At 36.3% G+C, this 27,623-nt stretch overlaps 2 protein-coding genes across 3 annotated transcripts; both read right to left on the bottom strand.

The window, feature by feature from the left end:
- Positions 1 to 11,931: 11,931 nt before the first annotated feature.
- On the bottom strand, positions 11,932 to 15,450 carry LOC114249636 (ommochrome-binding protein). The gene is made up of 2 exons (XM_089738008.1): positions 15,216 to 15,450; positions 11,932 to 13,663 (listed from the first exon to the last, which is right to left on the bottom strand). The coding sequence occupies exon 2, from the start codon at positions 13,656 to 13,658 to the stop codon at positions 12,753 to 12,755; it is 906 nt and encodes a 301-aa protein (XP_089594134.1). The 5' UTR covers positions 13,659 to 13,663; positions 15,216 to 15,450; the 3' UTR covers positions 11,932 to 12,752.
- Positions 15,451 to 16,450: 1,000 nt separating this feature from the next.
- LOC114249548 (prostamide/prostaglandin F synthase) lies at positions 16,451 to 25,705 on the bottom strand. Of its 2 annotated transcripts, none has more exons than XM_028183172.2 (7): positions 25,033 to 25,705; positions 24,330 to 24,425; positions 22,005 to 22,113; positions 21,490 to 21,618; positions 20,513 to 20,646; positions 19,817 to 19,888; positions 16,451 to 19,195 (listed from the first exon to the last, which is right to left on the bottom strand). In XM_028183172.2, exons 1-7 carry the CDS (start codon positions 25,090 to 25,092, stop codon positions 19,175 to 19,177), a joined length of 621 nt encoding a protein of 206 aa, XP_028038973.2. In that variant the 5' UTR covers positions 25,093 to 25,705; the 3' UTR covers positions 16,451 to 19,174. The 2 variants fall into 2 exon arrangements, with proteins under 2 accessions (XP_028038973.2, XP_089594125.1); XM_089737999.1 differs by having other exon boundaries at positions 16,954 to 19,191; positions 25,033 to 25,190.
- Between the last annotated feature and the right edge of the window lie 1,918 nt (positions 25,706 to 27,623).

The raw sequence follows: 27,623 nt of genomic DNA, 5'->3' as shown, positions 1-27,623 counted from the left end.
CCTTAACACAGAGAATTCTAATTTAGGACCAGATGAACGTGCTTGATTTGTTCACAGTCATTTATATTTACAGTAGAAATATGACAACGGCACAATGACCCTTTTTTTAACGCTGGGGAATCCATTTACTCATACCCAATCGAGGGGGGTAAGCGGACGGGGTTACGTCGGACTCCAGCGCCTCCAGAGAGGAAGAGGGGAAGAGGAGGACCGAGGTATTCACCTCCCCCAATTCCTCACAGGAGACTACGTCTTTACTGGTGGTAGGACCTCTTGTGAGTCCGCGCGGGTAAGTACCACCGCCCTGTCTATTTCTGCCGTGAAGCAGTAATGCGTTTCGGTCTAAAGGGTAGGGCAGCCGTTGTAACTGTACTGAGATCTTAAAACTTATATCTCAAGGTGGGTGGCGCATTTACGTTATAGATGTCTATGGGCTCCAGTAACCGCTTAACACCAGGTAGGCTGTGGGCTCGTCCACCGATCTAAGCAATAAAAAATAAATAATAAATAATAATAAAAGCGCGCCCCGCAGAACCGACAAAGCCCCATCGAGCTCCACCACGCCGGCTAGATGAAACCTACCATACCGCATAGTGCGCGCCAAAAGTCCGCCTTCGGTGGTACCCGTCCTGATGTTACGATAGGACTTCATCCCCGGGAAAACCCCGAAGGATGTCGGACCACAGTGGACACAATGACCCTACTAACGACAAATTCAAATTGTGGGGACTGTTACGCTGCTGTCCAATCTCTGGTGGGACATATACATATGGGCAGTTTTGTGGACCGACAACACAGCCAGCCAATGTTTCGATCTTTAAAGGCCCTAATTTGGAAAATAATCAAATAAATAAAAATATAGTGAAGTGCTAACCCTGTCTATATTAGACATATATCTCAGCTTAGGGAGAGAAAATTACAAACAAGCATGTCTTGAATAAAACATTGTATTCTTATATTACGTATACATGCATAACATATTTTTTTATCTGACAACATATTGAAATTCGATAAAAAAAATTGTTTGACTTCTTGGCGGGAACGCAAGGAGTGAAGTTGTGTGATTTGTTTTGTCTATACAGTATTTCTTCAGGTTTAAATGTGTAATAATGGTGGTTTATTAACTATTTAATATCTGTGAAAGTGCACAAATGTGGGAAAATGAAACAAAGCCGTTGAACGTTATAACTTCTCGGGGTCCTCCAAAAAGTCCACTGAAAAAATCTCAGTAAATGACCACCATTTTACTGAGATTATATTTCATCACATATCATCTCATCTCATTTCATCCCAATTTATTAATGTCTCAAATTAATCATCTCCATTTTATTTCACTCCATATTATCATTTTTCATAAAAATAAGAATATAAATTTGAATAAGACATGACCTAAAGGTCTTAGTTACCATGTCATAAAATCCCACAAAAAAAAAAAAAAAATTGTAATGTGTAATCTAAATTTTGCGAGACGTCATTAACTAGAAGTGAGAAAAAAGCTCCGAAGTCTGTATAACAACACTAATTTTATCAAAATTGAATCTACACGACCGACGACACAGTTTATTTATATTCAGTAAGTTAAAACCTTTTTAAATATATCGATATATGGAGTCGACTATTATCAAAGGCGGCAATGTGACTTTTGGACAATTATTGGTAAATCAGAAAAACGAATTATTGACTTTGTATTCCATTGGCAGTCACAAAACTCTTCTGAACGACATCTTAGATTTTTCTTCTTAGGTTTCTTAGGTTTTGAACCGTATTCTTTGAAGGAGACGATTATATTCAAACTAGCGACCCGCCCTCGCTTCGCTTCGGAAACATTAAAACACAAATGAAACTAAAAAAAAAAAAAAGTAGCCTATGTTCATCAGGGACAATATCGGCTTCTAATGGAAAAAGAATTTTTCAAATCGGTCCAGTAGTTTCGGAGCCTATTCGAAACAAACAAACAAACAAATCTTTCCTCTTTATAATATTAGTATAGAGTATAGATCAATCTGTATTGACATATCAATAACTTTTTTTTTGTCCAAATGCACAGATTGCCACCTTTGATAATAGACGACTCATATATCCCTGTATATGTATGTCTTATCTAAGGTACATTCGTTGCCTGAATTAGGAAGAATGAAGACGTCTTAGAACTGTTATGGTTTCGTGCTACACAATCTCTTTGAACGATCACCCACCAAACACCCACTGTGTCAAAGAAATAATTAAGATATGGACTCATTCTGCGACAAATTTTTTTATTGTCGTACAGGCAGACGAGCATACGGCCCACCTGATGGTGAGTGGTTACCGTCGCCCATGGACTTTAGCAATGCCAGCCAGGGCCAGGGGCAGAGCCAAGCCGCTGCCTACCGTTCAATACTCTCCACAAGCCTCGTTTGAAGAAGGACATGTCATAGCGCTCACATATATACATTATGTTCTTTTCGGCTTTGATATCAAATCGCATTAAACCTTGTATATACATGCCTCATTTCGTGTATCATATCTAAAAGATGTTTACACTGTGTCACTCAAAAGCGAAACTTGAAAGATAATTTCAGTCGGAAACGGACATGTTTGTCGGATCGTGGCTTCGATAACAACGGGAAGTAATGGATATTGCGGTAACGCGTTAATGTGGATTCCAAAAGCGTTCACGAACTTTAAAAGCTAGTTTTGTGGATTCAGTGCTTTGAAGTCACTCGCGCGGTAGCAAAATGATATGCTTCGGTAGTGAGAATATGTGTACATATTTTAATTATTACCTATCGTTGCGTAGATGGCTGACGAAGCTTTTTTTATTTATTTATTGCTTAGGTGGGTGGACGAGCTCACGGCCCACCTAGTCTTAAGTGGTTACCGGCGGAGCCCATAGATATATGAGTTCTAAGGTCTCATTACAGTTACAACGGCTGCCCCACCCTCCAAACCAAAACGCATTACTGCTTCACGGCAGAAAAAGGCAGGGTGGTTGTACCTACCCGTGCGTACTCACAAGAGTACCTACCACCAGTAGCTGACGTCCAAACGGCTTACAGGCCATAGATATTAAAACTTAAATATTATCTTTAGACATGACTCAAATCGAATCATACATACGTGTGCTTCAGACTAGAGTTAGCCAGACTAGTAGTAAAATACCCCCTTTTGGAATCAGGGCCCGGCTTCCTATGAGGTGCCCGCGCTGATAAGAGTACAATACCATTTAGCACCAATAGAAAAGTTGCTCGGGAATATCGTATTCTCTCATACGTATCCTCCGAAGAAAGGTCAACCATTTTAGTATAGTTACGAACATTCTAGCCTGTATTTAATCAGATATAATATTGATACGCCTGTTAGAACTACGCCATCTATCGTCGAATAATAGAAACGAATACCAAAAGAACTAGTAAAGTCAATAATGCTCGAGAAGCACAACGCCATCTATTTTCAAATAGCGGAAACGCATATTGAAAATACTCGACTTGTGAGGAATATTCTCGATAATTTTAGGGATTTCGTATCGACTATAAAAGCGTTGCATAGATGTCACGAAGTCAGTTAGTAATCGGAACTACTCGAAGCGAAACAGCGAACGGATCACCTGAAGCGAAGCGGAAGAAGTGAATTGAGAATTTTAAAGTGGTTGGTATTGGTTAAGTGTTTTAAGTGTTAATACAGTGTTAATTTGTACTTAGATAGAATTTTTATTTATTCCGAACCCAACGCGTAACAATGTACAAACTTTTTTGACTCCTTGGCGATCGAGGGTCGAAATAATTCCCCTTAAAAATATCTTAGTAATGTGTACCTTAAATGTAATGTGTAGAGATCATTGTTGACTTCGTTCCGTAATACAAATAGTAGATTTTTGAAGTCGTCGTGGCCTAACGGATACGACGTCTGGTGCATTCGTGTTGAGCGATGCACCGGTGTTCGAATCTCAGGCGGGTACCAATTTTTCTAATAAAATACGTACTCAACAACTGTTCACGATTGATTTCCACGGTGAAGGATTCCATCGTGTAATAAAAATGAAACCCGCAAAATTATAATTTGCGTAATTACTGGTGGTAGGACCTCTTGTGAGGCCGTACGGGTGGGCACCACCGCCCTGCCTATTTCTGCCGTGAAGCAGTAATGCGTTTCGGTTTGAAGGGTGGGGCAGCCGTTGTAACTATACCTGAGACCTTAGAACTTATATCTCAAGGTGGGCGGCGCATTTACGTTGTCGATGTCTATGGGCTCCAGTAACCACTTAACACCAGGTGGGCTGTGAGCTCGTCCACCCACCTAAGCAATAAAAAAAAAAGATATACAATGACTTTTATCGAGTGCTATGACATGTACTTCTTCAAACGAGGCTTCTAGAGGACTCAGCAGTGGGTAGAGGCTTAGCTATGTACCGGGTATTGCTGAAGTCCACGAGTAACAGTAACCACTCACCATCGAGTGAGCCTTTTGCAGGGGCCCCCGTAAGCGGGCGTGCAAAGAGTGCACCACACACGGTATGTCTGCTTGTCTATGGGCTTGTTCTTTTTAATACGCTTTTATTAGCTTCAGACGTATGTATGTTAGTATGTAACGGAATCTTTGAACATGATATTTGAACAACACCCCCTTCAAAACATCGGATAAACTCGAAATTTGACATACATATTAAGGATGAAACATTAATATTTAAAAAAAAAAAATTAAAAAATTTAAATTCAATTATAAAATGCTAAATAAATAATAGTTTTAAAAAAACTAAAAAAATACGCTTTTACAGAAAATCCAACTAAAAAATAAAAAAAAAATTTTAATAATGGATTTTCTGTAAAAGCGTATTTTTTTAGTTTTTTTTAAACTATTATTTATTAGCCATTGTAGCGCCCGTGTGCTATCATTCCCTTAGGGTCCTCTAGTAAGTGCGCTCGTCAAAATTGAATAGGCACTTTTATAGGTTCATTGAAAGACTCTCCTAACACCGCCGCGTTTGAGAGCAACTCAAATCCAAAACCAGAGACAAACCCGCCATTATTATTGCGTATTGGCGTTAAAAACTTTAGGCCTCTGTCCGTTAGTAGTCAATGCCATTGCTCCACCTTGTCTGATTAATTCCACCTGATTTTTAGCACATTTTTACTGACTAATCAGCCAACAAATTTTTACATTAAATGTTGTTGCTAATTTTAAAATCGTTTTCAGATTTGGAGTTCAGCATTACCGCTCAAAATCAGCCGACGACACTGGAAATAAAAACAGAGAGAATATAATAAGAAAGGGGTTTAATATTGAGACTTTGAGACCCATATGAGTTCTTCAAATATCCCCCGCTCGAGACCTCAACTTCAAGAACCTCGACAGCTGCGAAAAGCTCTGCACCAATTTAATCAGCCGCAAAAACGCGATCAATAAACTGATTTACATTCTTCAATGAATCAAACGAAGTGCATATAATACAAAATATTAAAAACATTCTGGCTTCGTTCCAATCGTCTCCATTGTAGTGCGCTTTTTGGCAAGAGGTTTGCATTCGTAACGAAAAGCCACACTGTTTTATATTCCAGAATGTTCTATCTTCACGCTCGCTGATTTGTTATCGTACGGGGCAGACCGTTTCGTGTTTCGTATAAATCTGATACACAACTATTTGTAAGGTATTTCAAGATTTAAGCGGCTGCTAAGCTTGAGCCGGGGTTGCGTATGCGACCTTATTGTGCCCTGAAGCGCTTATGATAGTAATAGAGCCAGCGCATTTGAGACTTCAGTTTTACAGGTCAAAACGTGTTATTGCTGTGTCTATTGTCTATACACTATTTAAAAAAACACAACACAACCACCAAAAAATATATGTAGGATTAGTAAGAACGGAACAAATTAAAAGAGTTGAGGGAGTCCGTATAGAGTCCCTTCTTTATGTCGCCGTAAAGTCGTGTTTTATGTAATTAACACCACAGTTGAAACAATAGAAATTTTATTGTTGTAGCGGCATAAACAATTTTAAGTTATTATATTATATTAGTTATTAAACACATTATATTTTATTTTTCGTTTTTAATTTTCGGCGGTAAAAAGGTCCCATGTCACAGACTATATTCTTTTTCCCCATCTCTCGTGCGTTCCGACTTACGCATCATAAAAAGGAGCGTTCTTAAACGCCACAGAGTGTTGAACGATGCTTGGAAGAGAAAAGAGATTAATAGAGAAAAACAAGATGGCGAAGAGAATTGAATGATAAAAGTGTAAAAAAGATATGAGTTACGTTTTAATTATGTTAACTAGAGGATTTTGGAAGAGAACAATAAAAATGCAAAAGCCGGGTAGTTTTATTTTATGCGCCACGATACCAATCTTTATATATTTCTTCTGTGCGTGTGTTTGTCACTGTACTCCTCCTAAGCGGCTGGACCGATTTGAATGTTTTTTTTTTGCGTTTGATTGGCACCCTGGATGGTTTAGATTCACAAATCAGCCTGGCAGATGGCGCTGCAGTCGGTATCTAGGTTATTTATCTTTCCTAGAAATAATTTATATGGCAAAACAACGTTTGCCGAGTCAGCTAGTTCTAAATAAATGCAGTTTGAAAATTGACAATACAGGCTTTTGGGTAACAAACCGAACTGACAATTAATTTCATATTTTATTTTTATTACTTAGATGGGTGGACGAGCTCACAGCCCACCTGGTGTTAAGTGCTTAAGGCCCAGAGACATCTACAACGTAAATGCCCCACCCACCTTGAGATATAAGTTCTAAAGTCTCAAGTATAGTTACAACGGCTGCCCCACCCTTCAAACCGAAACGCGTTACTGCTCCACGGCAGAAATAGGCAGTGTGGTGGTACCTACCCGCGCGGACTCACAAGAGGTCGATACAGGATGTTAGAGTGAAGTTATAAAATTATTGTATCTACATCGGTGCTTGATGCGTGACGAAATTCTGACGAAGACTTGAAAGTCGCACAAAAAATCAGTTTTAAAGTCGGCGTAAATGGAGGTTCAAAGTTTTCTTTACAAACAAACATAAAATATACCAACAGAGATGCGACTTGTTCGAAATACTTGTATACATTTAAAATGCAAATCAAAAATGCAAACTAACTATTTTATTTTTTGTACTTAAATATGTATAGTTTAAAAATTAAATTTGTTATTTGAAATACTATTTCGAAATATGTTTTCCATTTTTTAAATGCATTTTTTTTTATTATTATGTTAACTTTTGCATCTTTTACGTTTTATTCGACAACACCCTTGTTTTGAAAAACTTTTACACAAAGACCGACACATTCATACCATCGCGGAAGGAAAACGTAATTATTATTATAAACTAGCTGACCGGCAGACTTCGTAGTGCCTCAATCGATAAATAAAAGACCTAAACTTTTGTATAAAATAAACTTAAAACAAACAAAACGAATCCGTCCGACGGGGGACACATCAAAGTAGAAACAAAATTGTTATTTTTATTTAATTCCGAGCATTTTCATATTTATCTACCTTTTAAACCTTTTCTGGACTTCCACAAATAATTCATGACCAAAATTAGTCAAATTGGTCCAGCCGTTCTCGACTTTTAGCCAGACTAACGAACAGCAATTCATTTTTATATTTAAAAAGAAGATTGTTAATTAAATTTCTGGAAAATTCTTTGATGCCTTGATACGTTAACGATGAGGTTACATCGCCGTATTTTGGGGTCACCGAATTATTATTCAAAACCCGTTAGGGTCAAGAAGATACGTGTGATGACTTCATTCACAATGACTGATATTAAGTTTAGATGAACGTTACGAAATGACTTTTTGTGGTGCCAAATAAATACTAATTGAAATTGAATTGTGGTCCCCCAGTTGAAATTATAAGCTTGATTATTATTATGGTTCTATTGTCATAGACTATTTATTATACTTTTATAATCACAGATTTCGCCAAGACTACACTATAAACATATCACTTAATCTATTCTCAATTTGACCACAGACTTTAAACAATAACAAAAGTTTGACAATAAATGAAGAGAATTTATATAATTATGTGTGTGTTGTGTCAAGTACATGGTAGTGTGTGTAATGTTTTTTTTTATCGATTTAATGTATTTTATTTTGCTTAATTAAAAAAAAAGTAACATTCTGCACTCCTTCTCTATATTTTCTATAAGTGTGGGAAATTTCAGACTCCTCCGTGTGCGCATTTTTCGTAAAAATAGCTTCAAAGTTTTTGCTTCACGTATGAATTTATAGATAACTAGCTGACCCGGCAGACTTCGTAGTGCCTCAATCGATAAATAAAAGACACATCTAAGGAAAGACAAAATTGTTTGTTTTTATATAGTTCCAAGCATTTTCATATTTTTTCACCTTCTTAAACCTTCTCTGGACTTCCACGAATAATTCAAGACGAAAATTAGCTAAATCGGTCCAGCCGTTCTCGAATTTTAGCGAGACTAACGAACAGCAATTCATATTTATATATATAGATAAAAGATAGAAGAAGATAGAAGATTATGAAATTACATAGTAGGTACAGAAAAGGGCAGACTTGTTATTATTTGTCGCCGCATTGGTAAGAACCTCGGAGGTTTGGGTACTTTCGTTTGTTTACGAAATGTGTGTAAAATCGGACCTTCAACGTAGTTCTATGATCTGCATATTCCATCATCATAGACAATAAGAAAACATGTGGCTTTAAATTAGAATAATTAAATAATTAAATGAATTTTCATATTTAGCGATGTTACTGGTGGTAGGACCTCTTATGAGTCCGCGCGGGTAGGTACCACCGCCCTGCCTATTTCTGCCGTGAAGCAGTAATGCGTTTCGGTTCGAAGGGTGGAGCAGCCGTTATAACTATACTAAGATCTTAGAACTTATATCTCAAAGTGGGTGGCGCAATTACGTTGTAGATGTCCATGGGCTCCAGTAACCACTTAACACCAGGTGGGCTGTGAGCTCGTCCACCCACCCAAGCAATAAATAAATAAAATAACAAGATAAATAATGGACATTTTGGCGGGAACACGAAGACCGAAATGATCTTAATTGTTTTATGTTAATTTAGTGTTTCTTTAGGTTTAAACGTGTACTAAAGGTGGTTCATTGATCGATTCGCATCAGCGAAAGTGCATAAATGTAAGAAACTGAAATAAATAGCCGGATACAGATACCCGGGTTCTTCGAAAAACTTCACTCAAAAAGTCTATGTAAATAAGCACAATTTTACTGAAAACTTTATTTCGTCCCATCTAATCACGTTTCGATTAATTTCTAATTAATCAAATCCATCTTCCTTCCATTCACCTCTATGCCATTTTTCATATGACCAATTATGTAGGTCTTTATTACGTATTTTGTGAAGATGTTTTTAAACTGGAGACCGGTGAGAAATTGCACAATTGCCATGCTTAAAAAAAGAAGAATAAAATAAAAAAATGTAAGGATAATAATATAACAATAATAGTAATATACATCCAATTAAACCAACCATTATTTAATGAATGAAACTAAACAAACACTAATTAACCCAATGATCGAAATACTACCATACCTAATCTTGACTTAATGTTGCCATTAAATGAAAAGACTAATTCATTGTTTTAAATTAGTTCAACAAAAGCGAACAAACAAAAAATAGAAAAGAAAGTGAAGGGATAACAGAATGTCCTAACGTCTGTGACAAAAAAAACCATGACCGGTCCCACAGTGACCTCTTAACATAGTGCCTTCGCGTACAATTCGTAATGTTTACTAAACATTTGGTAATGAACGCGCGTTAATAAATTCCGATACGCGCAATTTCGTTAACGTAGTACATAAATGTTTCCGTAAGTACAATGCATTTCCGGCAGCAGGGCAGACGATGATGATAGCGTGGTCGAACAAAGAGGCCTTTTTTTTCCCTACCTAAGCTGGTAGCCTAGAGAGGCTATTCCAGCGGAACCTTAACTAGTAGGTGAGCTCAAGGGGCTCAAACCTGACGACGGGTTCCACGAGAATGGTGACCGGTGCTTGAAGTACCTAGAAGCACCGTCAGTGGATCGGGAGGATCCGAGATGACGTGTCAAAGAGGCCAAGAAAGGTTGTTGACTATACGAAGTATTTTTAAGTTAACCTGTAAACTAATTAGTTGTTTTGTTTGTCAGAATTTCGAAATACTGAGAGAGGAGTGCAGTGTTTGTTATGTACTTACGTATGGCGCGGCCCAGCGCCACCTCTCCGCTCACGACAGTAATAAATCAGCTCTTATTTCGTACGGTCGTTTCATTGCTCCTAAGTTCCGATATAACACTCTGACATTGCTATAATAATAGTACATGAGTGACGAGAGTACAACGAATATAAATACATAATTAAGTTAGAAGAATGCTTTTAAAATTGAATCGTTATCTGAAATAAATCCTGACCGTTACGCTCCGTCTTATTTGTTGTATAACTGAATAATATTCGCACTGTGTCTGCCAACATCAACAAGTCAAGGTCACACCGCCGCGCTGCGTCGCGCGCTATTTTTCTTTTGGAATACAAAGCACTGGGCTGACTACAGTGCTTTTTCTTTTATAAGTATACAGTGCAAAAGTGTTTTTATTAGGGTAGTATTGGTAAGAACGGAACGTATGAAAGGGGTGTGGAACGAAACGCTAAGATGTGAGTGAGAGAAAACGGAAAGAAAGGAAAAAGAGAATGACAGACAAAAAGGAAGATGGCGGAGACGGTTAAAAAATGAGCAAAGGGTACATAATAAAAGTGTTAATTATTTTATTATTATTATTATAACAGAAGATTTTGGAACAGTGGAAGTTATGCACTACAATCCCTATTCTACATTAGTATCGATCTATATGAGTGGGTGAGCTCGCAACCCATTTTGCGTTAAGTTACTAGAGTATTCGCGAATGAGCTGCCCCCCCTATCTTAACCAAACTGCAGAAACCATCGCGCCCCCAGTAATCCTTCTAACAAAAAAAGCACAGCCCATAAATAATTCTAGAACTATTTCCACTCTTGCTAATCCCACTATTCAAAGCGGAGTTACTAATTCTCGGTAGAAATCGGCAGGCTGGTGGTTTCAGTGTGGGAGACACGGAAATCGATCTCATAGTGACTGGGATTACCGGTACAACATCAAACGAATCATGTGGGACGCATCCGACTCTTAATCAAGATGAATTTTAAATGCATTCAGTAAATAGGTAATAACGAGATTGCGACATTGCGACAGCTTATATTGTCGGTCTGTGTATCTGTGTAGGAAGTTATAGATAAAACGACAATAAGGCCAATAACCTTGGAGAATACGTGTGTAGCTGAGTAGCTATCACGAATGAGTGACGATGAAGGAATAAAATCGTATAATAATAATCAGAATTAATGGTAAAACGTATTGCGAGTCGGCGCGGGTAGATTCGTATTTACTTCTGAGCAGATCTGTGGGACTTTTTGGCGGGAACGCAAAAAGTGAAGTTGTGTGATTTGTTTAATTTTGGCGATTTAGTGTTTCTTCAGGTTTAAATGTGTAATAGCGGTGGTTTATTAATTAACTGTTTAGTATCTGTGAAAGTGCACAAATATGGAAAATGAAACAAAGCCGCTGAACGTAACTCGGGATCCTCCAAAAAGTCTACTGAAAAAGTCTCAGTAAATGACCACCATTTTACTGAGATTATATGTCATCCCATATCATCTCTTCTCATTTCATTTCACTCCATATTATCATTTTTCATATAAAATAAGAATATAAATTAAAATAAGACATGACTTAAAAGTCCTTACCAGGTCATAAAATCCCTTAAAAAAACAGATCCTTCAAATGGCAGCACAGATTTCGTTCTCAAAGCGGATGGCGGCATTCACGATGTGTCATGATTAGCAGCAGGCCCGGCTAACATTTAAAACCTAATTATATCATTAGCACGCATTCTGAAATTCCTACAATACATAATCAAAATAAAAGACAAAAATATGTACTCATCAAATATATTTATTATGAACTTGTGAAAACCGGCATCGCCACGAGTGGCGCTAAATGAAAAGCATATTTGTTGACACCCAATTTCGTAACACAAACGAGTCCGCTGAGTTTGGTTCGTCATTTTTCACAGACTGACGCTTTTTTTTTTGAGAATCTGTGGTACTTTGACATTTAATAAGTCACGTGACATCTAATCGAAAATAAATTTTGTTCACGCATTAGGGCTCGGGATAATACTCCGGTGAATGTTTTTTATGTATCCAGAGCCCCAGTGCGTAACAATATACTTAAACATATATATTTTTATACAATTAAAAATAGTTGAAATTATGAGCACCTTATTCTCGAATCAAATTCGTATATTACTACTTACAGAGTTAAAAAAAGGAAACGTCAAAGTCAAACATGCCACGACAAATTCCGTAAAAATCAAACAGACTAATAGTGGAAGGTTAGGCTGGAATTGATTCGTAAATTTCTATGAATTCTATGACATTAATGCCACCTCAGACGCACCATACCTAAGTACATACAATGTACTACACACACTATAGACGCGAATTACTTAGTCCAATAAATTTTTTTAACAAAACCGAATTAAAACTGATATACTTTAGCGGCAGGTATATAATAATATCATTTTCGTCATCACGAGCGAAAATATAAAAGTAATTTTAGCTACATCTACACCTTGTAGAAACCAAAGAAAATAGATAAAAGCTTTGAAATATAGTGTAAATTATTTATAATACCAAACTAAAATTGACTTATCAAAACTAAAATTGAATAATCGCATTAGTTTTCGGAGGTTATTTTGGTTCAGTCAATCGTTTTAATTTGTAGGAAGCTAGTACTGTTACGAGGAATTGGAACCATAGGTTTATATTTTCTCCTCTTACCTCTACTTATTTTGCATCGCCCGTAGTTGAGTCTTAAATAATAAAGTATCTCATTACTTTTGTCGTAATATATTATATTGTTGTTCGAATCAAAAACAGCTTTGAATGGCGCGCCGCTGTCAAAGGCGCCAACCTCAAAAAGCCTATTGATTCTATGGCTAAATCTGTATAAACCACGATTCAAAATATCTATGAAATATCCATTATTATATTTATCTACTAACAACGAGTACATGTTATTCGATACAACATTAATCTGTTTCGATTTACCTTCATATCGATAAAGTTTCGATTCGCTGACAAAAAATATATCGTTACGGTTATCGATTATGAAATCATCGATTTTGTACTTTGTTAGGTTAGTGATGCTCACAGACTTTTTGTCTTGATATGTATACAAACCGTTCATCATGAAAACGGTGTAATAAATCATGTTCCTAAACTGCAGATGCCATATGGTTTCATCAAATAACCCATATTCGGTAGTCAAATTCTTACGTGGATCGTATTTAAATATGCCTTGTGTGCCACCAATGTAAACGTTTCTATTTAAATCGACCGCACGTGCGAAAGAAAAATCGATTCCGGGTATCGATTTTAATCGGACATCGTCCAAGTCGTAGGCAACTGTGTGATCGATAGAATACGAATCTTTGTAATGAAAATAGAGTACGTTATCCACAGTATCGATTGCTAATTGTCCGGATAATCGATGATTCTCCAAGATCACTTCCCTTCCGTAGCAGAAACCTTCGAGACACGTGTCGCAAACCTTCCTTCCGCACACCAACGATAAGAGAGCGAGTACCAATGGAACTATTTTCATTTTACCTGCAAACATATTTTAGCTAGATTACCAAACCAACCTTCAATTTCGACGCTCAAAAGGGACTGCTGATAGCCTTTGCAGCAGGCGCTTGGAAGGAAAAAAAAAACAATTTAATGATATGAAATGTACGTAATGATAGTTATGTGTTAGATTTTTTAAGTTACTAACATAGATTAAAAGTAATTCTTACTAACAAAATGTTATGGTTTTAAAAAAAAAACTGAAATAAAAGTTGAAATAAATAAATAAATAAAACTTCATTCGATTGAAATCAGTTCTCGTCTATTTTCGATTCCACATCACAATTCTTGATAATATAAATTCGTTGATTAAAAGCGGTATTCAAGAACAAAACACGTCAATCAAACTTAAAGTTTGAGATGAATTGCAGTGGAGACGCTTTCCAGTCCGAGCATAGCTATAATAGCCCCATACCAGCGATTAGGTAGGGGCGAAAATAGACCTACTTCAAATAACAAAAAAATAATTTTCGAAATTGAAAGTGGCACCTGTGACAGAGAAGCTGAGGAGTGCACGTTTGGGATGGTATGGACATGTGATGAGACGGAATGAAAATGATGTTGTTAAGAGAGTGTTAACTATGAATGTCGAAGGATTTAGAGGAAGAGGTAGACCTAAGAAGAAATGGATGGATTGTGTGAAAGACGATATGGGTAGGAGGGGAGTGAGCGAAGAAATGGTATATGATAGAAGAGTATGGAAGGAGAAAACATGTTGCGCCGACCCCAGGTGACTGGGAGAAGGGCAGGATAATGATGATGATCCACTTAAGTCAAAGAAAACGGGTATAATAAAAAAATACACATAGTAGTACTTCCTTCGTTAAAAATCGGTTAAAAAATTTAGGACTTCCGAAACCACTGTCCCATCGTGATGGTTGCGGTCTGGAGTCGCCGATGCAACAACGATTTCTTCCTACACGGGTAGTAGATAGCCGTGTCATCGGCGAAGAGCGCTAGATGGGTCTCCGGAGACCGGGGTATATCGTTGACAAACAATGTTGGTTATCTGTTACTCTTTTTTGGGATACGGACCCCATTCACAGGTAAATACCTTCTCCAGTTTCTTCCCTTCTGCCTGTCGCGCAGATATAAATGATATAATTCAGATTTCGACCATTAGGATATTAGTCAGAGTTAGTAGAGTTAGATTAGTGAGACCTAAACTGGTGGTAGGATCTATGGGAGTGTTTCGGTTTGAAGGGTGGGGCAGCCGTTGTAACTACTATACTTGAGATCTTAGAACTTATATCTCAAGGTGGGTGGCGCATTTATGTTGTAGATGTCTATTGAATGCAGTAACTACTTAACACCAGGCGGGCTGTGAGCTCATTCCACCCATCTAAGCAATAAAAAAAAATTGCGTAAATAATTGAAACTTTCAGTTTGTGTCTCAAGTTGGATTATGTCACCTACATTGTCATGTCCACGGACTTCGATAACCGCTTAACATCAACTGAGCCGTGAGCTCGTACAGCCTTCTAAGCAACAAAGAAAACTAAGCTATCTAAATTGAAACTGAATTCCAAATTACCTTAAATTTCCAGTTCCTTATTAAAAAACTAACAAAAACTTTTAACATTAACACGGTTGTTATCAAAATCACTGCCACTAACACATACAGAGAAAAAACAAATTCGATAAATAATTAAAAAAAATAATGTCTTCCTTATTTTACTCCCAAATAAATTAATGTAAATTCATTAAAAAATGTAAACACAAAACACGTCTATGACCGTGTTCTAATATAAAATGTATCTGTAATAATTCAACAGAATTTTCTCGCGTTATCAATATGAACGCTTTGATTGGTAAATCTCATTATCAGGGTCACATAGCAAAAATAATAACATACGATAATAAAAAATAACAAGCAGTGTTTTAATTAACTATGATTTTGTTTAATTACAAAAAATAGTCGTTACAGTGCGACTACTGATTGGGTAGGTACTGCGATTTTTTTATTACCCATTAATCATGAGAACTGCCATCAGATTTTTTAGTGTTTTTACCGATGGTAGGACCTCTTGGGAGTCCGCACGGGTATGTACTACCACTCTGCCTATTCCTGCCGTGAAGCAGTAATGCGTTTCGGTTCGAAGGGCGGAGCAGCCGTTGTAACTATACTGAGACCTTAGAACTCATATCTCAAGGTGGGTGGCGGCATTTACGTTGTAGATGTCTATGGCTCCGGTAACCACTTAACACCAGGTGGGCCGTGAGCTCGTCCACCCATATTAGAAATAAATAAATGATCATTTTTGAAAACGATTTGAAACCATCTGCCGCATATTAAATCCTTTGCACTCGACAGGAGAGTATCAGTGTGTACTCACCACATGATTTAATTTCTTCTTCTCAGTCGTTCACTCCTGGCGGAGTGGTCGTGGTTACGTAAGTCTTAATACATATTTGGTTGCGGCTTTTGAGAGGCTTCTCCATCTCTCTCTATTTGTGGCGGTACGTGTACACTCAGCAAGGGAACACTTCGTAGAAAACTTAACCAAGTCTGTCCACCTTGTGGATGATTTAATTACCAACGATAAAAAAAACATTAAGAACAATTATCAGAAACATAAACAAGACGTTAATTACCAAATAAATAACATAAATAGTTTAGATGGCGCATCCAATTTCCACACCAAACAAAGTGGCAAGGGAGAATCATCTCTAGAGTTGAGGTACATGTCTCTAGTGCATTGAGTTAACAAATTATGCTTAATTTATCTGGCATATACAATTATTATTTGTAGAAATAAAAACAAGACATTTCCAACAAACATACCTTTATTACAATACAGCATATACATATAAAACAAAACATGCAAAAACACTTCATATATCAAGGAAAACTTTTCTTGGAAGGTACATACACTATGTAATTATTACATGCATTTTATTTAATAACGTTGCTTCTCAAACTTTCACAAAAGCAAATTTTAATAAATCAACAACTCATTATTATAATATGTTATTTTCTTGTACAGATCAAAAGGTAGCTTAATCTTTGAAATTATTACTATATTTTTTTTGACATTTAACAAAATTAATTGAATTTTCATGGAAGACCCTATTTGTTAAGTTTTGAGATGCAACTGGAGTTTCAAATATATAATTTTATCTGTTTTAACTAACGTAAGAAAGTTAAATCTTCACTTAAGTAGGAAGTAATTTTGTTAGTGATCAATAATTTTAAAGGTTATATTCGATTTGGTCCCTCGTAATTTTTTAAACATTCACAGTGGTATTTATTAATTGTGAAAAATGATGTATTTTTGATCCGATTTAAATCATAATTTTGCTCTGCAAATTATCATATATCAGAGTTTGGTTAAATACGTAAATTCATAAAATAGTAACAAATTAATATAGGGGAAATGAATGTACCAATCTTACCGCTGTAAACTTGTAACAACTAATCAATATTCCACCATCCTCCAACATTTAACATTCAAACAAAACTTCAATTGTACGTTTAATGGACATTGATGATTTTTTAAGCTATTGCATAGATTTTATCGCGGGTTTTGAGCGCGGCGACTGAATCAAGAAATTCCATAACGAAAATAACCTGACACCCCCACTACGCCTACTATGTAGCTCGCGTTCAACACATTCACACGTTGCGCTTGTGTAGTGTTTGTGAATAAGCGCGTGGCGTGACGTCACACTGCATGCGTATCATGAAAATTCTGCCCATCTCTCTCGCGCGGTCTAGCTTATGAGTGTGAAGGGGACAGTTAATGTTTTGCTTTTATTAATGTTTAATAATGTGGTCTTGTTTTATTATTGTTTTAATATTAAATTATCATTGTCTAATTATAATTGCATAAGTTGATAAAAATGCTATGCAATAGCTTTACCGCGGCAGTTCCCGAGCGCCACACGTTTGTTTTTTATTTATATTTAAATATTTCTTACATTGGTTTATAATTTTCTAAAAATTTTTATTAAATTCGCAATTTTTTTTATCAATGCCCATTACATGAAATCAATAAAAACGATTAGTCTTTTTTAAAATTCTTTTTCTCAAAATAAATGCAAATTCTTATAAATTTATTTAAGCGAAAGCCTCTTTTGAAACAGCCAACTTAATATAATAGAAATAACAATAAAAAATAAAACACGGCAGCTCTGTCAAACGAAATTACAACCAGTGTTATTCGAGATAATGGAAGGATTCTAACGATGTAAGAAATCCTGATCTGTTAAGGAATTTTAAGCTTAAGGTTCAATTAAATAAAGTCTACTCTAATACGAACACGAATCCTGAAAATATTACATTTCATTTTTCGACAGTCTTGCAGGTTTGGAAGAACGAAGAATTCAAATTATCATGTATTTAAAAAAAAATATTACATTTTATTACAGCGCTATCGATGGAGCGTTGAAAAAAAACAGTTTTTTTTTTCTAAATTATCTGTCATCCGCATACTGGAATGAACAAAAATGTTAAATTTATCATTTCAAAAAAGTTTGTAATATTCTTTTTTTTATTTAGAATGAAAAAGGCTTTTAATATTGTTTAAGACCACGCGTCGTTTTGTCTATTAAAAACTTATCGTGGATTAAAAGATCGACACAAGAAAACTGGACACGCATTGAAAGGAATTATTATAAAAATATAATATTTATATCCAAGCATACCGTTTTATCAAATCGTGATTACGGAAGAAATACAGGTGATGATTATATACGAAATGTGACACCACTAAATATTAATTATCAAAAATAAATCTACAGAATCTATGAGAAGTAAAGAGCTTAGGGTTTTTTAAGCTTTTAAATGCGTTGTAAGTCACCGGTGTCCTACGCGGCGCACTGAAGTTATTACGTCCATTTCTGTTATTCGTTTTTAGCTTTTAGTCTTTTAACACGTTGCATGCTTTGCGACCCACCGGTGGCATTTTCGGGTCAAGCCATAATCAGGGAATCAGTAATTTTTCTCAACTTGAAAATTTCATTCTAATATTTATAAATTTGCACTGAAAATAAAAATTAGCGACTTCCACCGTCTAGTTTAGATATTTTTAAAAGTTCACGGGTGGCGCCCTCGCAGTCTGAATGGTTCAGTAAGGCTCATCGGTGCGCACCGTGACCTAAATATAAAATACACAATTTTTTATAATATGGCGTTCAACGTGTTAAGTTTGTTACCGTAGATCACAAAAAATGAGAGAGCACAAGTTTAATTCAATATTATGAAAGAATAAATTAGTAATAACGAAATTGGCTCTTTGCGGCATAACACATTTTTAAAACATTCCAGATTTTTAAAAAAAATTGTTCTCGAATCCGGCCTAAAGGTTTTTATAAAATAGATTTTTCTTTTTTTTTGTCATGGATATTGTCAGTGTCGGACAATTTTTTTTTTCATTTTTCGTTATTAAAAAATAGTGGCGACTCTATTATTATACCCAAGTTCTGCATCTTCGCTCTGTCCATATCGTGTGTATCGGCGCTAGGCACGAGTTATTCGCAGCACACCATACATTACTCTTTTTCTGTCTCTGTCTGAAAATCGAGAAATTTGTACCTATATACATTATTGTTTCTAACTACATCTAGTTACTACTTCTAACTAGTTTTAACTACATCTTTTTAGGTGATTTTATGACCTGGTAACTAAGACCTTTAAGTCATATCTTATTTTAATTTATATTCTTATTTTTGAATAATGATAATATGGAGTGAAATGAAATGACATGAAGATGAATAATTTGAGATCAACTGGGATAAAAATAAATAAAATGAGATGAGATGATATGGGATGAAATCTAATCTCAGTAAAATGGTAGTCATTTACAGAGATTTTTTCAGTAGACTTTTTGGAGGATCCCGAGAAGTTACGTCCAGAAGCTTTGTTTCATTTTCCCACATTTGTGCACTTTCACAAATACTAAACAGTTAATAAACCACCGTTATTACACATTTAAACCTAAAGAAACACTAAATAGACAAAATAAAACAAATCACACAACTCCACTCCTCGCGTTCCCGCCAAAAAGTCTCTAAAGTCTCTAACTACATCTAACTTACGATAAATACAGATCTTATTACAGTTAGACACGGCTAATAAACAAACAAAGTATTTCACATGAATTACGGAGGACTAATAATGATTTAGATACGTACAGTGTCTTCGTTTTTCTTCGAATTCTTTTCGTTCTCCCCTTCTTTTTTGTACTCATTTTCCAAACCGAATTGCTGGAAAAACAAAATACTTATTAGAATAATACGACAACAAACTAAACTTTTTTTTAAGCCTGCTCCTAGTGCTAGAGCTGAAGGCGTCCCAAGGATCTTTCTGCCCGATCGATCGTCCAAACTTCGCACTATGCCTGCCCACTGCCATTTTAGCTTGCTGACCCTACGGGCTATATCAGCAACTTTGGTTCTTCAACAGATCTCCTCATTTCTGATTCGGTCTTTTTTTATCGCTTAGATGGGTGGACGAGCTCACAGCCCACCTGGTGTTAGGAGCCCATAGACATCTACAACGTAAATGCGCCATCCACCTTGAGATATAAGCTCTAAGGTCTCAAGTATAGTTACAACGCCCCAACCTTCAAACCGAAACGCATTACTGCTTCACGGCAGAAATAGGCGAGGTGGTGGTACCTACCCAAGCGTGCTCACAAGTGGTCCTACCACCAGTAAAACGGTCTCCTAGAGATATACCAAGCATAGCCCTCTCCATAGCTCGCTGCACGACACTAAGCATCCTAAAAAGATCTTTTGTGAAGCACCACGTCTCTGAACTGTAAGTCATGACTTTTGTATGTACACTTACTAAATTAAAAAAAAATGTTAACAAAAGTTTCAAAATACCTTCAAAATCTCCAAATTAGACAGATGATCCGCCGGTCCGGTTTGCACAAAATGGCGGAGCAAGTTCCCGCCCTTCTCTACCAGAGCGGCGCCTCCCACTTGAACCCAATCTCCCTTCATGTCGCCACTTAGGCCTAATTAAAATCAATAAAACACCAAAATGTAACCTCCGAAATTTCCACATTCTCACATCTGTCCGCAGGTCCTACTTGGACGAAGTGATACAACATTTTCCCGCCTTCTCTTATTAATAAGCAGCCGCCATTTTGTAAGCCGTCGCCGATTAAATCAGACTTTAGACCTGTTATTGAATTTTGCAAGTTATTTTTTTTTATGGGATTTTATGACCCGGTAACTAAGACCTTTAGATCAAGTCTTATTTTAATTTTAATGAACACTTTTTTACATGAAAATGGTTACTGGGGCCCATAGACATCTACAAAGTAAATGCGCCACCCACCTTCAGATATATTATAAGTTCTAAGGTCTCAGTATAGTTACAACGGCTGCCCCGCCCTTCAATCCGAATCGCATTACTGCTTTACAGCAGAAATAGGCAAGGTGATGGTACCTACCCATACAGACTCACAAGAGGTCCTACCAACAGTAATTAGGCAAATCATAATTTTGCGGGTTTCATTTTTATTACACGATGTTATTCTTTCACCGTGGAAGTCAATCGTAAACATATGTTAAGTACGTATTTCATTAGAAAAAATGGTACTACACGCCTCAGATTCGAATACCGGTGCATCGCTCAACACGAATGCACCGGACGTCTTCTCCTTTAGGCCACGACGACTTCAATTAAGTAGAAGAGTATGTAATTGTTAAATAGTTTTAATTTTTACTTCGGTGAAAGTTTAATTTATCCTGAACTCTAGCGAATAACAATATGTATGTTATACATTGCTCCTATATACAGGCAGCGCATTCTAGCGATTCCGATACAGCCTATTAAATTAAACAAAACTCACCCATGGCTTTTCCTTTCGAAATGGCGTCACGTGATTGCTTCCATAGCAGCGAAGTTAAAATAGTTAAAACATTGAACCTTTTAAAACCCAACTGTTGATAAGTTGAAATGTTCTCGACGTAGTACAGATCTGGAAAACATATTTACAAGATTGTATATATATAATACTAGCGGCCCGTTCCGGCTCCGCTCGGGTCTTTGACAAACATTTCAATGATATTTGACGTTGTTTTATTTATTCAAATAAAAGGTAGGACCTCTTGTGAGTCCGCACGGGTAGGTACCACCACCCGGACTATTTCTGCCGTGAAGCAGTAATGCGTTTCGGTTTGAAGGGCGGGGCAGCCGTTGTAACTATACTGAGACCTTAGAACTCATATCTCAAGGTGGGTGTCGGCATTTACGTTGTAGATGTCCATGGGCTCCAGTAACCACTTAGCACCAGGTGGGCTGTGAGCTCGTCCACAGATCTAAGCAATAAAAACAAAAAAAATAAAACTGCCGGTTTGAAATTACCTCCATCGAAAAACTTTCCTTCGCTGAACTCCTTGGATCCGGCCTCTTCGACGCCAACCCCGACAAGTTTGATGTTGTGCTGCTTGAGAATAGGCGCTATTTCGCTCAACTGAAAAACCAAAATAAATAAACAGTGCAAAAAAAATGTAATCTTTTAATTTATATAAGTAGTAGGCTCAATAATTTTTTACTGAATCTAATTATTTTTATAAAAGTACTAGCTGAACCGGCTGACTATAGTGGAGTATAATATATAATACTAGCTGACCCGCAGATTTCGTAGTGCCGCAATCGATAAATAAAAGACCTAAACTTTTGTATAAAATAAACTTAAAACAAACAAAAGGAATCCGTCCGACGAGGGACACATCATAGGAAAAACAAAATTGTTATTTTTATTTTATTCTACTACTAACGACTAACGAATAGCAATTCATTTTTATATATATGGAATAAGAAGATAGAAGATAAATAGATAGAAGATAGATAGATAGAAGATAGATAGATAGATAGATAGAAGATAGATAGATAGAAGATAGATAGATAGAAGATAGATAGATAGATAGATAGATAGAAGATAGATAGATAGATAAATAGAAGATAGATAGATAGATAAATAGAAGATAGATAGATATTCGGTTTATATTATGGTATAATCCATACTAATAGGTACCCATATTTAATATTATGTGACAGTGTTTGTTTGTTTGTATATTCGTCTTTTTTTCGCTTAAATGTACATAAAATAGAATAAATGCATAGCAACAGTCGCCATGGTAACTATTGCTATAGGACTATTAGTTTATCAAATCAACCTGAACAACTCAATGAGAAAATGCATACATGCATCATTCTCTGCGATCAATAAAATTTAACGCAGGCGAACCAGCGGCGCAAGTTTTCCTTATTTATCATCTAAAAGTCATTTGTACAAAATTTATTCTGACTAATTACATAAAAATATATATTGAGGAAATTTTGGTTTAAGAGCATTTTCCTTAACAACAGAATGACTGCACCGGGAAAACAACAAAACGAAAACATAAATACTTGTATTTAATATTTACTTTAAACTAAGCCCATTTCGGATATTTTAAACGGTTCTGGTAGCCTTGTGTAAAGTGTGCAAAAATGGTTTTATAGCATCATTAGTAGATGCTTTTTCATCATGTCCCAGAAACTTAATTCCTCCTTCTCTTTCTCCGCTCTATATGTGATTTTAAGCAGATTATAATGACAACAAAAGAGGTGTCCACCGAAAGAACAAAAAAAAAATTGCCATATTGTCTACAGACAAAGCACTATTATACTAATCTACTACTAATAAACTACTAATTCAGTAGCATCCATATACATAGCAACAAATGGAGCCACATATTGTACTAGACTAACCAAAATTTCTAGAAAGTTTTATTTTTAATATCAACTTGGTAATAGAAATCGAAAATTTTTTATAAACTAGGATAACACCTTATCATACATAGAGATTAGATAAATATATAGATGTTAACATCACACGGAATATTTATCCTCAGGTCAACAAACTTTGATAGTCAAAATGTATTAAAACTATTTTCCTTCATATTTTAAGGGGTAGGCAGCGGCTTGGCTCTGCCCCTGGCATTGCTGAAGTCCATGGGCGACGGTAACCACTCACCATCAGGTGGGCCGTATGCTCGTCTGCCCACAAGGACAATAAAAAAAAATTGTACAGATTACACAATTGACATAATGCAGCATTATAATAATATGTAATTATAAAGACAAGCACCATTCTAGTATTCTAGATAAGTTTGATCCTGCCTATCTCCGCATTTCAGTTAGTAGGGTCAAATATACACTATACCAGTGTAATTTGTGAGATCAATTTTGTTTGCTAAGATGAATGGTGTTCACTTGTGGTATGATAAACAAGAGCACAAGATCTTTTTTTTTTATTTGTTTTTTATTGCTTAGATGGGTGGATGAGCTCACAGCCCACCTGTTTTTAAGTGGTTACTGGAGCCCATAGACATCTACAATGTAAATGCCCCACCCACCTTGAGATATAAGTTCTAAGGTCTCAGTATAGTTACAACGGCTGCCCCACCCTTCAAATCGTATTGGCCCATTCTAAATCTGCTTTCAAAAAGTGAACTAATTTACCTTCCACCTATGAGACAAAGGATTTGGTGATAGGACCAAATCCCATTTTATCAAATGCCTGAACTGACAAACTACTTAGAGTAACAACACATTGTTAAATTAGTCATCCTTAAGTGCATAAATTCTAGCTAATATAAATTATAAATTAAAGTTGCAACAATAATAAATAAAATAACAAACCTCTTTAGCCCAAAGCCTACAAAACATGCAACCCCAGCGACGAAAGAATACAATAGCCACATTCTGTTGCTCCCAGAAGCTCTTCAATTCTAAAACCTGTAAATAATTCATTAAAATGTATAAGTGTACGTCCTTAAAGAAAAAGGAAATATACAAGGTAGTGAAAGGGCATTGAGGATTCCGTTGGTGTTAAAACAATATGCATATACAATGTAGCAAGGTTTACCTCCACTTTCTTAGATACATATACAAATAAGAGCTAAGTGACGAATACCTGTCTAGAAAATGGAAAAGATGACCCTTTCGTGAACACTTGGTAGACATAAATCAGATTTACTACACTAACTAAAAATATTGTATTTTTGCCATATTTTCCTATAGCTACAAGCAAATGTTAAACAATTTGAATATTGCACAATAATGTGACAGGCTATTTATTTTTAAACTCATTAACAGAATGAAAGCAACGCAACTCGAGTTTTAGAAATTAAAAAATATTGTAGAATAAATATCAAGACATGTTTGTATTCTATTTGAAAGAATTTATAAGGACTGGGCGATAGCCTTTTGACATTAAATACTTTCGTTCTGCAGTCTAGAATTTGATCAGTGGAAAATTCCATACAAATATCAAACCGGAATGTTCTGAAAACTTTAATTGAACATCGATATTATAACTAAAGAGTTTAATATAATTACTTACTTCGCCACTGGAAACGTTTCTCACTTTTTGCGTACCGATCTGATTAATATCCGGAGACATTTTAAGTTTTAGTTCGCTTTTGTGATTTATCAAAAAGTTTTTAGTTCAAATACCGACAATAGCAACCGGCCGACGGCGAAAGAAATGCTATGTTTGCAATAGGGATTAGGGATGTAAACCGGTTCGAAGAAAACCGGAGAAAAACCGGTTTTTATACATACCGATAAATACCGGTTTTTATTTAAGAATACCGGTTTTTTACACTTTACATTCACAGTTCACACCAGTGCTACCAGATCAAATAGACAAGCTACAAATATAAAAAAACCGTGTTTCAGAATCAAATTACCGTGCATTACTTTTAAAAACTACAGTGCAATAACCACAATATGGTTGGTATACTTTTAGCGTACGAAATAAGGACCGTGACCCAAATATCCACATATCTGCACCCAACACTCAGAAATGGCTTTCGCCAACCAGAGCACATGTTGTCTGCAAAAGAGATGGTGCATCGTGAACTGGGGAATCTTCTTGAAGAATTTTCAACTCTCGCTTTATCATCGGAACAGCCAGAAAAAACCACAAACAGATTTAAAAAGCCTGGTATTCTGGATTTTTTGCATTCGCGAAAACGGGGTATTCCGAACGCCACGGCGGCCGCAGTGAATATAGTGCGAATGTATATTGAGACTGAAGCCGCCACAGTAAACCACACCGAAATTGCTGGCACGTGCTAACATCCAGAAGGCTTTTGAATGACGCAGTAGACCAACTATGCCTCTTGCATCAAAATTTTGATTTAATACAATAGTATTAAATCAAAAATAAAAAACTTTTTATTATTGGATAATATATATGATCATTAAAAGCCTATATAAAATATGCTCACCCAATTAATTGTATGAAGAAAACTCTTCGTTTGTACGTAAATTTGTTTTATTTAGAGATTATTTAGCCTTTATGGAAAAAACCTAAAAATACCTAAAAAAACCGGTTTTTTGAGAAAAAAACCGGTAATAAACCGGAGCCAGAAATTGTAATCGGTTCACATCGCTAATAGGGATGGTGATTTGAGATCGGCTAATCTAAGAATCGATTTCTCGAGCCAAAAAATCGATATGTAGTTCTGAATCGATTCAGTTAATTGATATTTCACCCTTGAAAATCGACATTCGATTTTTTCAATTTTTTTTAAAACCATAAGATTATTTCAAATTAGGTATTTAAATTACGCGCACTGCGCGCTTTAATTTTTCAACCAGTACAGAATCAGGGACCATATTTTTACGATAATTCGATACTCAGTTAACTTTGCATTTATTTTGATTTCATCTATTTTAATACTTATTATTATATTATATATGTCGGCGCAAATATGACTATTTACCTACTTATTATAAAAATAATAATAATTGAATGTGATAATCGGATCATCTCATCATCAACTAATTACTCTGTGTTTATTACGATGAGAAATTGATGTTAAACAGTCCCTTTTATTGTAATTTCAATACTTTAAAAATGTGTAAACACGCTCACGTGTACCAAGCCCTATAAATACGGTCGTACTGTCTAGCGCTAGGTTTCCTCCCGATCCACTAACGGTGCCTTTAGGTACTTCAAGCACCGGTCACCGTTCTCGTCGAACCCGTCGCTTAGGATGAAGGGCTCGACGAGTAAATTAACCCTCAGACACAGCCCACTGAGTTTCTCGCCGGATCTTCTCAGTGCGTCGCGTTTCCGATCCGGTGGTAGATTCTGCGAAGCACGGCTCTTACTAGGGTTTGAGCCCCGTGAGCTCACCTACTAGTTAAGGTTACGCTGATATAGCCTCTCAAGGCTATCAGCTTAGGTAGGAAAAAAAAGGCGCTAGGTCATTCATGTCCTAGCCGTTGCACAGTATGGATCTCTCTGGAACGGTGTTACGTTTCTCGTGAAATATACGTAGTTCACCAAATTCTCGTGTAGTTTTGTTTCGGAAGCCCAAACATGAGTCATCGTCGAGAACTTAATAACCACACCTTTAAAAAAAACATTCCGTCAGCGTTTCTCCTCCGTCATCAGAAGTGGGATCACGAGGATCTCCGTACCCAAGATGCTTCTTCATCAGCTCGTTCACCACCTGATCAACTGGTAGCAACCAACACCCAGCAGCAAGAACCTGCACTAGCTAACAATACATCATTGGAAACAGAATCACAAACAAGACTACAAATGTACCCTCACTTTGGAATACAGATGGGAGGGATACCACCACAATTCCTGATGCAAATGATGGAGACCATGCAAAAAAATGTCGGAGCGACTATGTGCTTCGCCCACAAAAGCAAAAATGAGGATCAAGGACGTCTATCTACCATCATTCGATCCGGACACCAACGTCGGTATACAAGGTGCCGATCATCCAGAAGAAGATCTAGGGCCATTCAAGCCCATTTACACCCGATACTAAAACCGACGGCTGCCTTCCAAGCTATTCATATGGACATAACAGATAAGCTTGATACTCCAGATGATCAGCAGTATGTCATAGTTACCATTGATGCTTTCTTAAATTATGTTTTACTTATTTCAGTACTAACAAAAAT

Source organism: Bombyx mandarina, chromosome 24, assembly GCF_030267445.1.
Source record: "Bombyx mandarina strain Sakado chromosome 24, ASM3026744v2".
In the NCBI taxonomy this organism is placed as follows: Eukaryota; Metazoa; Arthropoda; class Insecta; order Lepidoptera; family Bombycidae; genus Bombyx; species Bombyx mandarina.
This window is presented reverse-complemented; position numbering and strand designations above follow the sequence as displayed.

Excerpts from the sequence above, each read along its gene's own strand:
- LOC114249548 (XM_089737999.1), bottom strand. The coding sequence starts at position 25,092 with ATGTCTCCGGATATTAATCAGATCGGTACGCAAAAAGTGAGAAACGTT. Across the intron at positions 20,647-21,489 it reads TTCGAAAGGAAAAGCCATGG|GCCTAAGTGGCGACATGAAG; the intron begins GTGAGTTTTGTT and ends GATTTTAATTAG. Across the intron at positions 19,192-19,816 it reads CGAAGAAAAACGAAGACACT|AGACAGAAAAAGAGTAATGT; the intron begins GTACGTATCTAA and ends ATTTTCAGACAG.
- LOC114249636 (XM_089738008.1), bottom strand. The coding sequence starts at position 13,658 with ATGAAAATAGTTCCATTGGTACTCGCTCTCTTATCGTTGGTGTGCGGA.